Genomic DNA, 16655 nt, shown 5'->3' with positions numbered 1-16655 from the left:
ACATACTTTTAATTATTATAAAAGTGCAATTATCATCGGCTCAAGGTATAAACAAATTGAATAAAATCGAATATGGAGAAAAATTTGAAGCTAGACTTACATTCCAACTCAAGCTCGAATTTCACTCGAATCAAAGCTTGGTTTGAAATATTCTAATATAATTGCAAATTATTCAAATTATTAGTAAAAAATAAATGCTTAGAATATAATCATATGATATATTAATAATTCATTAAAATTCATATATTATTTAATAAAATAATTTACATTCGAATTCGAGTCGAAATAAATTTAAACATATTTAAATTTGGTTCAAAATTTGCATAAAAAAAATAGTGGTGGAAAAAAATATCGAAATACCGAAAAATCGTACCGAAAAAATATCGAACTTATCGAAAAAATCGATATACCGAACATGAAAATTTCGGTACGGTAGTAACTTACCGTACCCACCCCTAAAAAACACCACCTACGTCGACGTTGAACTTCATCTAACATCAACATTTATCATTTAAGCCGTCGAAGTCGAGCTCCTCACAGGCGCGAGAAATTCAGCTCAGAGCTATGGGTTTTGGAGCCCTAAGAGCCATGATCCGACCCGTAACCCGAATCCTCTCACCCGCCTCACGCATCTCCCAATCAGAATTCTCCACCACCTCATCGCCGGAGCTCCGCCTCATCTTCTTCCCCCTCCGCCGCAGTCTCCCATGGATTCCACCGTCCTCCGCTTTCCACAGCCTCACCGATACCCGATACCCCAAGCGCAGATCCATGGATAAACCTCGACGCAAAAGAGCGAGCTTGAAGCCCCCAGGTTCGAAATTAACGAAGCTTTTAACCTCCCTTTATGTTCTTAGTCTTTTCCGACGGGAACAAATGTGAATTAATATTAAAATGCAATCGATAATTTGTTACTGGGGAAAATTTGTTAGGGCCATATGCGTGGGTGAAATGCGTGCCTGGAGAACCGATACTTCCCAACCAACCGAATCAGGGAAGTGTGAAGAGAAGGAACGAGAAGAAGAGAATCAAACAACGTCGTGCATTTATAATGGTATTTCTGTGTATAAATTCTTGTTCTTCTTACGCTTCCTTCATTTCGTTTCTGTTGATTTTTCTAAGTAGGTTTTAGGATTAAACTTCTGGCTATCGAAATGCAATGCATTGTATCCTAAAAAATATTGGGATGTCCTTATCTAGGTTCTGGAGTTGACACAATATCAAGAAGATAATGGGTGGGTTTGTTGTCTTATCTAAACCCCTTTGAATAGTTAAACTAATTTAAAACTCATCGAAATCGAATTGCATGGCTCAGGCACTTGTACTAACTACAAAAGAGTGTGTGTCCCTGGAACAAAAGTTAGAGGGTGATTGTAATGTTGCTCTTATGTAGTGGTTCAAGTGTTGGAATTGGATTGTCTTGTCATATAGTACATTAGAGACAATTGTTGCTTGCCAACAAACACCGGCTGTAGCACGGAAAACTTTTGTTTCATTAGAAAATATCATGTAGAACTGATATCAATTTTGTTTGTGTCTGCATTATGTTCGGCAATTAAAGAATCATGTGAGTTTGGTTTGCGATCATCTTGAAACAACTCTGAACCTATGCATGATTCAGGGTCTCTTGTTGAGTTGAGGTGCCTTGCAAGTTGACCTCGAGTAAGAATTGACTTGATCATTAGTTTTTGCATGTTTGACTTGAAACGAAGCAGCACATGAGCTAAATATGATGGTGTAAATCAATTTACAATTCTGAACATGTATGATATATTCTAGTACACATACTATATAAAAAATGCAAAATGTTTCGGACTTGCCTTCATCGAGTAGGTGTGCATAGTGCAATTTGTCGTATGCTTATCAAGCTGGAGTCGAGAATGGTCGTAAAAGAGCCAAATGGAAGCCCCATGTTTAAACATTTTAACTTGAGTTTGAGTACAAAGTGTTGACTTATATATGAGATACTATCAAGAGTTGCACATTTGAATTTCTTGTCCTTCTCCGGACGCACAAAAACTTATCTTACTTTCCCGTCTCTTTTTCGGAACTAGTAATTTACTATCAGATTGTATAAAACTTTTTGTATTCTTCGAGATTCTAATTGCTGCTGCTATGCTGTCCTTAGATTTTATAGAACTTTTTGTATTCTTCGAGATTCTCATTGCAGCTACTATACTGTCCTTGGTTTATTCTGGTATAAAGTGTGCCAAATTCTTCACTGTTCTAGTGGTCTTGACTGGTTGTGTCCAGTTCGGATGAAAATCTGTATCTTGTCCCCATGCAGTCTGAAAAAAGGAAACGCAAAGCTCAGTTGCAAGAGGCTACCAAGAAAAAACTCATGAAACGGGTGGAGCGGAAGATGGCTGCAGTAGCGAGAGACAGAGCTTGGGCAGAAAGATTGATCGAGTTGCAACGAATTGAAGAGGAAAAGAAGGAAGCTGCAACTGCTTGATACATCTCTATAATTTCCTACACATTTTAAGATGGGAAGAGGATTTGAATTTCTTAGTAGTAGTCACTCTGCTTGTTTGAGAAATCTTCAAATCTATGGCTTTTGAAAATTTCCATCTTTTTATTTAAGTTTTTTTCGGCTGTGCTTGGATGGATGAATTTCATTTAATTGGAAAATTTTGATTTGAAAATGATTATTAAACATGTATTTGCAATATCATCTGTCTCGGATACATTTCATAAATTATTGAAGATGCAGATTTGAAATTGTCGTTTAACAAGGGAAATATAGAAGGGATTTTCTCATGCATCGACATACATCAAATGCTCTACATAAATGTCATGTAAATCAAATTCATAGCACATATCAAACTCCACTTTTCAACATTTTAACAAGTAGTGAGATATTTGAGTCGATGTTTTGACCGAGGATCACACTAGATTTACTCAATCAATCGTAAACTTCAAACAAACACTAGAATTTATTTTGTTTTGCTTTAATTAACCTAAATCTGAATCACTAAGCTGTTTTTCATGATTTGAACCATACGTCTTGATACACATTCATATTTTTATTAGTTATCATATTGTTGTGACCAAATCATAGTATAAATGCCAAATAATCCTTGACTTAGTGATGACTTAGTGACAAGTGTAAGATCTTAAAGAACACTTGTTCTTTGTTTTTTTTAGTATATACATGCGGAGGGGAATCGAACTAAGAATGCCAGTTAATCTGAGCAGAGAGTAAGACCAAATGAGTTACAAGCTCGGCCTCGTGTTGACTTGGGTTCCAACCCCCCTAATGCGTGGGCTGCATTGATAGTTTATTAATTTGTGATGGTTGTAATAGTTTAAATCATATTGATTCAGTCACAACTATTAAGTCATTAGGCAAAGCTCGGTCGAGCCATGCCACTAACTTTGGGGATGTGTTCTTATTTCCTTTAACAACATATAATCGAATCTTTAATTTGTGGCTATTAATTATTATGTAATAATTAATTAATGACTTAAAATAATACGGCGGGAATTTTTTCATTCATAATATTAACACATGAATCTATCAAGTTTGATTTCTTTATTTTTTTCCCCTACAAAATCTGACATTTGCAAAAAGGTGCTCCAATGTTTACTACATAACAAAACACTTGATTTCGTTGGAACCCAAAAGTACGGTTCCATACATATTGGGATCATTTCCATCCTCAAGACCCGAACAATCATATGAAAAGATGCTATTACTAGTCTCCTTGCCTTGTTCTCCATGATCACTATTAGTGGCATCCTTCTCTGATTATCATCTGCACAAAACAATAACCGTCTCCAAGGGGTGAACAATAGCCGAGTATGATAAAAATCGAAATAAAAACATGCATGTATCGATAAATGCAACACAATATCGGCTCGAGCAAGACAAGGCTCGGGTACACTGCCATAATGACTAATTCTCCACCAGTCTAATATAGTGTGCCGACCAGCTTGCTACGGACTACCGGCTAGTCACAGCTCTGTACTGTCCCGAGAGTCACTTGAATCTACACACTATGTCAAAGGAGTAACTACTGGGATCGAAACAATATAGAATGCAAAAAATATGATGGTACCACTAGAACTAATTTATAATTGATTAGAGCCTAAAGCATGATGGTACTTTTGGCATGAGAAACTTAGCATAATAGGAAGAATCGGTTGCATTTCTCACTCAAGAAAAGTGAAGAATTATTTGTTGGGGAAAACCCATAAACCACAGAATCTATCATGATAAATCATCAAGAATTTGACTAAAATCTTAAGCGGAAGCGTACCTGAAGCCATAATCCTGAATTCTTTAAAACGTGTCTTGATCTTCCAGATCTACGCGCTCTTTCCTTGAGAGAATCCTTTAGTTTCTCTTCAGAACTATTTTCTTAATGGGGGAGAGAATAGTGAAAGTGACAACGCGAGATCTGGGGATCATGACCCATATTTATAGATAATGTTTATCAATATGTTCTGATATTTCTGTTTTAGCCCATCATAAAAACAGAAATTACACTTATGTCTCTACACATTAAAGGCCCACAGCCCATTAGATACATTAAAGCCCAATAACCCGAAACATTAATTGATCACTTTATTTTGGGCTTAACTTAATAGACAACCCACAATGCATAATTATTCACATATAAGCCCATATAAATAAATTGATCCAACAATCTCTCACTTGGGCTATATGTGCAACTTTATAATTATGTTTGTGAAAATAACCTTATGAGCTCAAATTGTTGTCATTCCGAAATGTATCTATAACCAATCCGGTCCATCAATCACATCAACATAGGATCAAAGCAGTCTTCGCTACACTCAAGGTAACTAGACCCATCAATGGTCACATATGCCAACACAACTGAATGACATGGATCGTGAAGTGGATGTGTAGCATGGAAATTTCATGCAATGTGACCGTAACATGCCTTTTTCCAACTGGTCCTCCCTTTAACCTTATCGAGATCAAATTTTAAATCATAATTAGAGTGTGACTTAACTTGAAATTTATTTCTGCAGAAAATAAATTTACATAACTGTAACTGAAAATGTCTACAATTGAAAAGCATTTAAAATAACAAACTCCCACTAAAACTGGATTTCCTCAATTGACATAACACTCATACTAGCAGTATGCTCATGAAACTGTTTGGGTGGTAGTCCCTTAGTAAGCGGATCCGCAACCATGGAGTTTGTACCGATAAGCTCAATAGATAACTTTCCACTCTGAATTCTTTCTTTAACAACCAGAAACTTGATGTCAATGTGTTTTGACTTCGTCGAGCTCCTGTTGTTATTGGAATACATAACTGCTGATTTATTGTCACAATGTAATCTTAGTGGCCTTTCAATGCCATCAACAATGCGCAGTCACGTGACAAAATTTTGCAGCCATATTCCATGATTGGATGCCTCATAACACGCTACAAACTCAGCTGCCATGGTGGAAGAGGCTATAAATGACTGTTTAACACTCTTCCAGGAAATGGCACCTCCAGCAAGGAGATAGATGTAGCCCGACGTAGATTTCATACTATCTTGGCATCCAGCAAAATCGGAGTCAGTATACCCAATGATCTCAAGCTGATCCAACCTCCGATATATGAGCATGTAATCTTTTGTTCTCTGTAGGTACCGTAAAACCCTTTTGACCGCTTTCCAATGTTCCACTCCTGGATTACTTAAATATCGTCCCAACATTCCTGTCACGTACGCAATATCTGGACGTGTACAAACCTGAGTATACATTAGACTCCCCACTGCAGATGCATAGGGAACCTTCTGCATTTCTTTTTCCTCAAAATCATTCTTTGGGCATTGTTTGAGACTAAATTTGTCTCCCTTAGCCACAGGGGTATCTGTTGGTTTACAATCTTGCATCCCGTATCGCTTGAGAACTTTCTCGATATAGCCTTTCTGAGATAATCCAAGAATACCCCGAGAACGATCCCGATGTATCTGAATACCCAGTACAAAAGATGCATCACCAAGATCCTTCATCTCTAAATTCTTAGCTAGAAATCTCTTAGTTTCATGCAACAACTCTATATCGTTGCTAGCGAGCAGAATGTCATCAACATATAAAACCAGAAAAATATGCTTACTCCCACTGAACTTATGGTACACACAATCATCGACCAAATTCATCTCAAAACCAAACGAGATGATCGCTTGATGAAATTTGAAATACCATTGTCGAGATGCTTGCTTGAGCCCATAGATGGATTTCTTTAATTTGCAAACCATATTATTTGTGTCTTTGGACACAAAATTTTCTGGCTGCACCATATAAATCGTTTCATCAATGTCACCATTTAGAAACGCAGTCTTTACATCTATCTGATGAAGCTCAAGATCGAAATGCGCCACCAAAGCCATTATAATCCTTAAAGAGTCTTTCGAAAAAATCGGAGAGAAAGTCTCTTTATAATCAATGCCTTCTTTCTGTGTAAAGCCTTTAGCGACAAGACAAGCCTTATATCTTTCCACATTGCCTTTCGAATCCCTCTTGGTTTTAAATATCCATTTGCAACCAATGGGCTTCATACCTTTAGGCAATGGGACAAGATCCCATACGTCATTGTCCTTCATGGACTTTATCTCCTCATTCATGACATCATTCCACTTTTAAGAGTTAGAACTTTCCATGGCTTGACGGAAGTTAATAGGATCATCCTCCATCAATCCAATGTCTGCCTCATGTTCTTGAAGAAATACAATGTAATCATCTGACACTGCATTTCTCCGCTCTCTAGTGGATCTCCTTAATGGCATAGGTTCTGGAGGTGCTTGAGTTTGTTCATCTGGAATGAGAGGATATCTAATATTGTCTTCCTGTATTGTGTCTTGGTCAAAGTGAGGAATATGATCCTGACCAATGTCCAAGAAACCTGTGGGGATATTTACATATTCCTCTTCAAAGACAATATCCCTTACTTTATCTCCCCCCGCAAACTCAACATCCTCAAAGAACCTGGCATTTCCTGACTCAAAAATCGACTTACTCGTGGGATCATAAAACTTGTACCCCCTGGATCTTTCAGAGTATCCAATAAAATAACAACTAACCGTCCTTGAGTCCAGTTTCTTTTCATTAGGCTTGTAAGGCCTTGCCTCAGCTGGACATCCCCAAACGTGCAGATGCTTAAGACCGGGCTTTTTACCCGTCCAAAGTTCATAAGGGGTTTTGGTCGCTGCCTTAGTTGGAACCCTGTTAAGGATATATGCTGCGGTCTTTAGTGCTTCTCCCCAGAGTGATTCTGGTAAGGTAGAATGACTGATCATACTCCTCACCATGTCCTTAAGCGTTCTGTTTCGTCTTTCAGCAACACCATTCATAGTGGGCGAACCCGGCATAGTGTACTGTGGGACGATACCGCATTCCTTCAGGAATCTAGCAAAAGGTCCTGGACGTTGTTCACTGAACCGTCATATCTAACGCTTTTAATCTTTAAGCCAAGTTGATTTTCAACTTCAGCTTTATAGTTTTTGAACACATCCAATGACTATGCCTTTTCATGAATGAGATAAATGAAGCCATATCTTGAAAAATCGTCTGTAAACGTTATAAAATACTGTTGACCATTCCAAGAAGCCGAAGGAAATGATCCACAAATATCAGTATGTATAAGTTCTAAGACGCCTGAACACATGTTGGCTTCAAATCTCCTTTTGTTGGTTTGTTTTCCCTTTATACAATTAACACAATTATTAAAATCTGTGTAATCTAAAGGTTCGAGAATTTCGTCTGACACAAGTCTCCTTATTCTCTTTTCAGATATATGACCCAATCTTTTGTGCCATAACGCAGCTGAATTCTCACTGGTTAATTTTCTTTTAGTGCCTCTATTTGTTTGCAGGGATTCATTAAATGAAGCAATAACATCCAAAGAATAGAAATTATCGTATCCTGATAAAGAACCAGAACCAACCAATTTTGAATCGAGAAACAAACTGAATATTCCATTTCCAAAAGAACAAGAATAACCAAATGTGTCCAATGCAGAAATGGAAATCAAATTCCGTCTAAAAGACGGCACAACAAATGTTTCATAAAGATCCAAATATATTCCAGTCTTTAACAATAACCTAAATTTTCCTATTGCCTCAACTTCAACTTTGTTGCCGTCACCAACATAGATGAATCTTTCAGCATCACTTGGTTTTCGGCAATCCAGGCAACCCTGCATAGACACACTGATGTGAGTTGTTGCACCAGGAATCTATCCACCACGTGTGTCTAGGCACTGAAGTTAAATTAACCTCAGAACAAACCATATTCAGAAGCATACCTTTCTTAGCACGCCAAGCGTGATAATTACTGCACTGCTTCTTCATATGCCCATCACTGCCACAGAAAAAACAACCAGAACTTTGAGAATCACTAGGATTCTTCTGTTGTTTCTTCGTAGGATGTATATCCGCAACTTCCTTATACTTTCGTTTCTTTCCTTTATCCTTCGAGGTAGAGGCATAATGAGCACTTTCTGTCTTGTCTTGCTTCAACCTTTCCTCTTCCTGGACACAGTGCGAGATGAGCTCATTCAGAGACCAAGTCTCTTTCTGACAGTTATAGCTCACCTTGAACTGGTTAAACTGAGGAGGAAGAGATATCAAAACCAGATGCATCAGCAAGTCCTCAGAGAGGTCAAGCTTCAGTGCTTTCAACCTTGAAGCAAGATGAGACATTTCCATAATGTACTCCCTGATATTGCCCTTACCTCTGTACCTCATTGAAACTAGGCTTTGAAGGAAAGCCTTAGTCGTAGCAATGTCGTTGGACATTGTGCCCCTGAATGAAAGCCTCTTTTCGAGGTCTTGAAGGAAAGCCTTAGCCGTAGCAACGTCGTTGGACATTGTACCTCTGAATGTTTCTGGAATGGCCCTCTTCATGATCATCATACACATGCGATTCGATCTCTCCCACCTTTCACACTCCTTCTTTTCATCAGAGGTACTCTTATCCGTAACGGCAGAAGGAGAGTCAACCCTTATCGCAAGGTCCAAATCCATGACTCCGAGAACTATCAATAAATTCTCTTGCCATGATTTCAAATTAGAGCCATTTAACATAGGAATAGAATTTATGTTGGAGTGAATATTTGCAGGAGTCAAATCTGAACAGAGAACAAAAAACCAAATATACATGCTCAACCAAATATCCAAATAAAATAATCAATAAATTCAAATAATGTAAACCTCATAAACAGAATATCGAGCACTCCATTAATGTTTCATCTTTGGACAAAAGATTAACTTGTAAGTGATATCCTGGCGCAGCAGTCAAACACTGATAGTAACTATCATGTCAAATAACAACCTTCCTTTGGGCCGATTTATTATTCACATGAAACCGAACAACTATCACATGTTTACCACCACAAGTGCATATGTAATTATATTAAATATTAACCTTCCTTTGGGCCGATCAGTATTCATATAAATCACATATACCCAAAATCCTTTTGTATTTCAAAATAAAATTAATTTCCATAAAAGATGTCACTTTGGCGACATTTTATTTCAATTAATCAATTTTTAAAATACATATAACCTTATCATTATTTGAATTAATGAAAATTCAATCTTAACCGAATAAACCTGAACTGAAATTTTTTTTTTTCCGGAAATTCCGTACGGGTCGGGTCGGGTTGGCCCGGATCCGTACGACCCGACCCGTATCCGTACGACCCGACCCAGATCCGTACGGTTCGGGTCGACCCGAATCCGTACGACCCGACCCGAATCCGTACTTTTTTTTTTAAAAAAAAATTAATCCGAATTTTCGATTTTCCTCTAAAATATTTTGTTGAACAAAAACCGGAAGGAAAATCGAAATTTTATACCAAATCTTTAAGTTTTACAACCAAATATTTTTTTACCAAAACTGAAACTTTAAAAGATTTGATTTTCAACCAAAATATTTTCCAGATCTGAAACCATATCAAAAAATTTTCAGATCTAAAGCAAAATAATTTTCAGATCTGAAACCATATCAAAATATTTTCAGATCTGAACATATCAATATATTTTTTCAGATCTGGAGCCATATCAAAAATTTTTAAACAAAATTTTCTTTTCCAGATCTGGATCCAAATAATATGCAAAACTTTAAACAAATCTCAATGATTCAAACATGAATGGCTCTGATACCACTTGTTGGGGAAAACCCATAAACCGCAGAATCCATCATGATAAATCATCAAGAATTTGACTGAAATCTTAAGCGGAAGCGTACCTGAAGCCATAATCCTGAATTCTTTAAAACGTGTCTTGATCTTCCAGATCTACGCGCTCTTTCCTTGAGAGAATCGTTTAGTTTCTCTTCAGAACTATTTTCTTAATGGGGGAGAGAATAGTGAAAGTGACAACGCGAGATCTGGGGACCATGACCCATATTTATAGATAATGTTTATCAATATCTTCTGATATTTCTGTTTTAGCCTATCATAAAAATAGAAATTACGCTTATGTCTCTACACATTAAAGGCTCACAGCCCATTAGATACATTAAAGTCCAATAACCCGAAACATTAATTGATCACTTTATTTTGGGCTTAACTTAATAGACAACCCACAATACATAATTATTCACATATAAGCCCATATAAATAAATTGATCCAACATTATTAGCAAACATTGATGAAGACACCTATGTGAAATGGAAAGTCTATATCCATACCGCATATATACTAGTTTATTTCCTTATTGAATGCATGATATATGTATAAATAGAACTGTGTATGACGTTATACCAGACATTAAAAGCTAACTATTCCTTCGTCGTATGTTTGAAGGTTTAATTTGAGGAGGAATGACTAAGAGGAAACTAATTCCTTCGGGTTGTTCATTATATATATATATATATAAACACACACACACGAGATATATCAAATAAATGTGAAAACCATGTTAAATGGTGAAGAAAAATATTGAGACAATGGAAAGCAAAATGCAAGGCTTTGAATCTTCGAAAATAACCTAAGATTGATCCTCGTTTTTAAAAAAAATTAAAAGTATCATCTTAGCATGACATAGATAATTTGTTAGCATACCTTGAAGTAGCGTTTGATAGGTATATATGATTAGATAATTGATGATTTATTATTGTGTGATAGAAATGAAATATAGAGATAATTAATGGAATGTAAAAATATATATTTTGTTTAGTGTAAGTGATTAAAATAGTGTGATTGTATATATTGTGATAGGTGTGATGTTTATTGGAAGAATTAATTTTATGTTTTAATAGAAATTTTCATAAATTGAACAAAATTATTTTCCTATTGAATATTAAGATGTTCTTATTATTGAATTTAAAAAAAAAATTATAAGTTAATAGATTATGGAATAATATAATTGTTATAAATAAAATAATAAGCATATTTAAAGTATATTTTTTTCAAACTTTAGTGTAGAGGATGATCTGATTGTTATTTTTCATTTTTGAAATAAAATTAATAATATTAAAAATAATATAATAAATTTTCTTAAAAAACTGAATTAAATTTAATACATGGCATTGATGCATAATTTAATTTTAGTTGAAATGTGCACATAATTTACTTTTGTGTATAGTAATATATAAATAGATTATTAATAGAATATAAAAAGTATTTAAATAAATTATAAAAATTAATTAAATACAAATTGGATACAGCAGTGCATGTAAATTCGTGAAATTTTCGAGGAAAAAACTATTGTCGTAAATGAAATAGTGGTGAATATTTTAAAAAAAATGTTAATTTAATTGTAAAATTTAAAATAGATGGATAGAAAAGGAGTTGTCTTTGGTGCAAAAACAATGTTTACTAACAATGTCGTATCCACGTTATAGAACAAAATATTCCCCAAATCGTTACACCAAAATATTTTCCCAAAATCTTTCCCCAAAGAATCCCAAAATAAAATTGAACATTGTGGCGGCTAACAGGATTTTGTTTAATATTTTTCTTATTTTTTCCCTTTTGATAACATAACCAAATACTAAAAATATTTTGATTTTCAAATTTTTTTTAAAAAATTTGAGTTTATTAAAGTGATTTTTGATCTATGACTTGTGAATTCAGACTGCCCTTAATATATACATAATGATTATGCAAAGAATGAATGACCACATAACTTTGAAGAAAAGGGTTACCCACAGAATCACTTGATAGAAGAAACTGAAAAAAATTCTTACCACAAACCACAGTTCAGGTTCTCTCAGCACAGGCAACAGATTCTTCTTGTCTGCTGACATAAAATGAGCTTAATTTAGTGATCGCAAGCGCCTCTCCGTGAAGAGATGCTCTTGTAGATTTCAGTATGCGAACTTCCACAAAGTCACCAATTTCAGGATTTCGCTTCCCATCATTCTTGATCATATCTGGGATAGGGATATTAGAAAACGATACTCTGTGGCCTCTGTCGCTTTTGCCAATGAGCTCTGTATCAGGCGCTCTCTTGTTGGTCCCTTCGACTAATACAAGTTGGACGGATCCTATCTTAGAATCGTAGTGTTGACCTGTGCTCTCTCGGAAAGCATCAATAAGTTCGGTTAGCCTCCTCTGCTTAACAGAATCTGGAATATCATCAACATAGTTCCTGTGGGCATGGGTCTTTTCCCTCATGCTGTAAGCAAACATGTATGCCATGTCATAGACAACACTTCGAACTAAGCTTAGAGTATCTTGGTGATCCTCCTCTGTTTCCCCACAGAAACCTGTAATATCATTAGAAGCAAAGTGAGCAAATTCTTTAGAAGATATGGCAACCGCCAAAAAGGGAGTAGTCCTCACTTTGTTTCGCATTGCAACAAAGTAAAAACTAAATTAACATGGCTTCATGTATTTCAAGGATGATCTAAATATCTCCAAGTACTATGTCAGTTTAAGCATGCACGTCGACAAAAAAAACGGGCCTTCCTCGGATTAAATTTTTAGAAAGAGGGTGGCAGCAGGGGACAGCAAATCACATCCTGATAAGGCAACCTTATTTGAGTGGAATTATCCTAGGTATGCAACAAGCACATGATTAAAAAAATTTAGTATTTTATAGCTTGGATTTAATTAGGAAATTTCACAGAACATTATAGGCCAACGACCAACAAAAGGATCAAACTCTATGTGATTGTAATTTGTATAATGAGTGATGTTGTCAGTAAAACAATTTTGAAAAAAAAAAAAAAAGCCCACAAACAAAAATGTGTAGCATAAACGAGGGTGGTGATTCATTTGGACACATCCAAACTCAGAGGCAACCTTCTAATTTTAAGGGTGACCTGTGGTAATTCAAATGACAAGTCAGTATGAAATAAACTCAAACATAAAACAAAACAAAATGGATAGATGACATATGGTGTTCCAATCACAGGATTTGAGAGATAGAGAAGTAGCAGCAAGAAGAAATTCAAACAGGAAAGGCTAAAAGCAATGACAAGAACATATTGCACATCCAAACTCAGAGCAACCTTCAAATATTTAGGAAGACTAATGGTAATTCAAAGACATGTGATACGATTCAAGGGGATATCAACAAGTCAACATGAAATAAACTCAAATGTGAGGCAAAATAAATAGGATAGATGAAATGACACATAATTACAGAATCTGAGAGATGCAACCGTAGAAGCAATAGGATATTCAAGCGGGAAAGGACAAAAGCAATGATAAGAACATGTTTTAACTAAGCAGGTGGATCAGGTAGGTTGAAAGACAGTTAATAGGCTAGAAACAAATATATGAATGATTTGCAAAGCAAATAGACATGTTCAGAAACTGCTATACTTACTGTGCTAAACAATATAGAACAAAGACTGGTAACTCAGACAAGTACAGATTCTTAAATAGAGTAAAACTTGAAGCGGGAATAACAAAGCTCAGTCTGACAAAAATCAATGATCACATCCACCATAAAAAAAAGATAAAGTTTCACGGAAAATTTCCAAATTGTGCACAACAATCAGATAACTCCATCAAGGGCAATAGTTATTTAGTATTCGGTAAATCCTCCACAAAGCAACAAAGGGATTGAGCAAAATGAATGTGATCGTGACGAAACTTACCACATATGAAATCACTGCTTATCCCAATATCAGGGATTATGGTTTTTATCTTTTTTACCAGATCAATGTATGCTTCCTGGGTATATCCTCTTCGCATCCTCTCTAATACAGTACTACTCCCAGATTGTGCAGGTAAGTGGATGCTTTTGCAGATATTATATCTGTCTCGCATAACATACAACAACTCATCAGGGAAATCTTTGGGGTGGGGGGAAGTGAATCTGAATCGCATCTCTGGAAATTCTACTGCAAGTCTTTCTAGCAGATCAGCGAAGCGCAAACCCATAATCTTGACTTTGCATGTGCTAGCAAATCCATCACTATACTTCCAGTTGATCCCAGATTCAACCTCTTCAACAGCAGATGTGTCATTATAACTATTCACATTTTGCCCAAGAAGTGTTACTTCTTTCACACCTTCCTTCCAAAGCTCTGCCACCTCTCTAACAATGGACTCCACAGGGCGCGATCGCTCTCTGCCTCTGGTGAAAGGAACAATACAAAATGAGCACATATTATTGCAACCCCTCATTATAGAGACAAATGCACTTATTGCATTCTTTGATATACGCACAGGATTGATATCAGCATAAGTTTCTTCTAGCGAAAGAAGAGTGTTTATTCCTTTCTGGCCTGAGTCGACCTCCTCTAACAGACGTGGCAAGTCCCGATAAGCATCAGGCCCGCAGACAACATCGACCATCTTATCTGCATCCAATATTTTATCCTTCAACCTTTCAGCCATACATCCTAGCACAACCACCTTTGGAGGACGCAGGGACTCTGACCTCCCAGTGGCAACATTACTCTTCCATTGTCTTTTAAGAAACCAAAAGTAATTAAGTCTCTGCCACACCTTTTGTTCTGCATTATCCCTGATCGCGCAAGTATTTATAAATATTATTTCTGCACTCTCAGGGACTTCCACAATTTCACCGTATCCAGCATTCTTCATGATGGATAAGACAATTTCCATATCATTGACATTCATTTGGCATCCATAAGTTTCATGGTATATCCGATCTCTTTGAAGAACATCAGACACAGTTTCAGAGCTAGAGAAACATAGATAAACCAAAAGTTGTAAGTGCCATTATCTGTATGACATATCACCACCAAACTTGTGTAAGATGTAACGTAAATATTCAAATTAATATGGCCACTTAGAAACTTTTAAAAGAAATAGGGACAAGCACTAGAATTGGCACACAGATTCTATTGATAATCTGTAAATCTCACCAACCATAGATAAGATTTCAAACCATTATTTAGCTGATCCACATCCTTCTTTTTCCATTTTCCTAATTCTTTTTCCGTTAATTCAATCCAGGGGAAACGAAAAACCTTCATCTTAGTTATGAAATATAATAGTCTTTTATTATGTACAGGTGAATCAAAATTCTTACACGTCAAAATAAGTAATACGAGTGTATCTTAGATGGAAATGCTGGCTGCAACCTTGGCCTTTCATTGTTTGCTAAAAACACAATTTTGTTCGTTTCTTTGCATTTTCAGCACTCCTTGTTTCACACGGCCACTAAATTAATTTAATTTCAAAATTCGGTTTCATTGTTTTTTGCGTCTATATTAAGCTAAATCAAGCCAAATCACATAAAAATAGATTCGCGCTTACTTACTCAAGCTGAGTATCGGAAGCACCAACGTCTACAACAGCTGCAGCAGCATTTGGCATAAAATGGTGCAGACTTGAAATTTCTGAATGCTTGCGCCCTCCGGGTACCGTAGTTTTCAAGAAACTTCCGGCGAATCTGATAGATAATGCACAGGGGTCCCGTCGGCTACGGAAAAACCGGTCGCCGGAGACAACCGGCGAACAACTTCGTGGGCTGGAAGTGAGAAACCTGAGGGTGATAATTGAGCATCGCTTCTGAAGATTTATACAGTGGTGTTGACTCAAAACCGAAGACATAGTAGACGTTAGCGAAGAAGAAGACGCCATGAATGAAAGGAGAAATCTTGACAGGTTGCTTGATTGGATTAGGCTTTAGCCCGAATGGGAAACGGGCGCCGCGGCTGTGTTCTTGAATGAATCCAATCCGCCTAGATGTTGCATCATATTCTTTAAATTAATATAAAAATAAATAAATTGCATATTTATATTATAAAAATAAATAAGTGATATTTATTGTGTCTAATAATTAAATATTATTCATTATATTAACTAAATTGACTTTGTTATGCTTGTAATTTTATAGAAGTATTAATTTATGATATCGATGAATCATAGATTTAAATAAGAGTTTTCTAAAAAAATATCATCTATATATTTTGAGTGTTTCGACTCAAAAAATATCTGAGGCGAGTTAGAAATTAAGCTCTAATTCGAGCTTTGACCGGATTCGATTCATCGGTAAATGTACAACCTAAATATTGACATCAATATGAGTTAAGAACGTAATTAATTATTTTGAGTACAATAATCAAATTTTTAACTCAAACAAGACCAATACCATCATCCTATAAATAAATTACAAACATATATATTTAATATAATTGCTAAATTATTATACAAAATTCAGAAATTTACAAACTTATCTAGAAAAATCATAAATATTTTTTTATAATTACATAACCATTTTCATGAATGACAGATAAAACCCAATAATT

The 16655-nt window shown here is 35.8% G+C and overlaps 2 protein-coding genes across 3 annotated transcripts; one reads left to right on the top strand and one right to left on the bottom strand.

Moving 5' to 3' along the window:
• The first annotated feature begins 465 nt into the window (after positions 1-465).
• LOC142532998 (uncharacterized) lies at positions 466-2671 on the top strand. The gene is made up of 3 exons (XM_075639614.1): positions 466-814; positions 933-1054; positions 2288-2671. Exons 1-3 carry the CDS (start codon positions 565-567, stop codon positions 2453-2455), a joined length of 540 nt encoding a protein of 179 aa, XP_075495729.1. The 5' UTR covers positions 466-564; the 3' UTR covers positions 2456-2671.
• Positions 2672-3529: 858 nt separating this feature from the next.
• LOC142532866 (CDK5RAP1-like protein) lies at positions 3530-16095 on the bottom strand. 2 transcript variants are annotated; one of them, XM_075639503.1, is made up of 4 exons: positions 15665-16095; positions 14028-15082; positions 12165-12686; positions 3530-3758 (listed from the first exon to the last, which is right to left on the bottom strand). In XM_075639503.1, the coding sequence occupies exons 1-3, from the start codon at positions 15985-15987 to the stop codon at positions 12178-12180; spliced, it is 1887 nt and encodes a 628-aa protein (XP_075495618.1). In that variant the 5' UTR covers positions 15988-16095; the 3' UTR covers positions 3530-3758; positions 12165-12177. The 2 variants fall into 2 exon arrangements, with proteins under 2 accessions (XP_075495618.1, XP_075495544.1); XM_075639429.1 differs by lacking the exon at positions 3530-3758 and having other exon boundaries at positions 12077-12686.
• Positions 16096-16655: the final 560 nt, after the last annotated feature.

This window comes from Primulina tabacum, chromosome 1, assembly GCF_025594145.1.
Source record: "Primulina tabacum isolate GXHZ01 chromosome 1, ASM2559414v2, whole genome shotgun sequence".
Classification (NCBI taxonomy): Eukaryota; Viridiplantae; Streptophyta; class Magnoliopsida; order Lamiales; family Gesneriaceae; genus Primulina; species Primulina tabacum.
This window is presented reverse-complemented; position numbering and strand designations above follow the sequence as displayed.

Coding starts and splice junctions, on each gene's coding strand:
- LOC142532998 (XM_075639614.1), top strand. CDS start 565: ATGGGTTTTGGAGCCCTAAGAGCCATGATCCGACCCGTAACCCGAATC. Junction 815..932: donor AGCGAGCTTGAAGCCCCCAG/GTTCGAAATTAA, acceptor AAAATTTGTTAG/GGCCATATGCGTGGGTGAAA. Junction 1,055..2,287: donor AACGTCGTGCATTTATAATG/GTATTTCTGTGT, acceptor GTCCCCATGCAG/TCTGAAAAAAGGAAACGCAA.
- LOC142532866 (XM_075639503.1), bottom strand. CDS start 15,987: ATGGCGTCTTCTTCTTCGCTAACGTCTACTATGTCTTCGGTTTTGAGT. Junction 15,083..15,664: donor GCTTCCGATACTCAGCTTGA/GTAAGTAAGCGC, acceptor ATGTTTCTCTAG/CTCTGAAACTGTGTCTGATG. Junction 12,687..14,027: donor AAGCAGTGATTTCATATGTG/GTAAGTTTCGTC, acceptor ATGATATTACAG/GTTTCTGTGGGGAAACAGAG.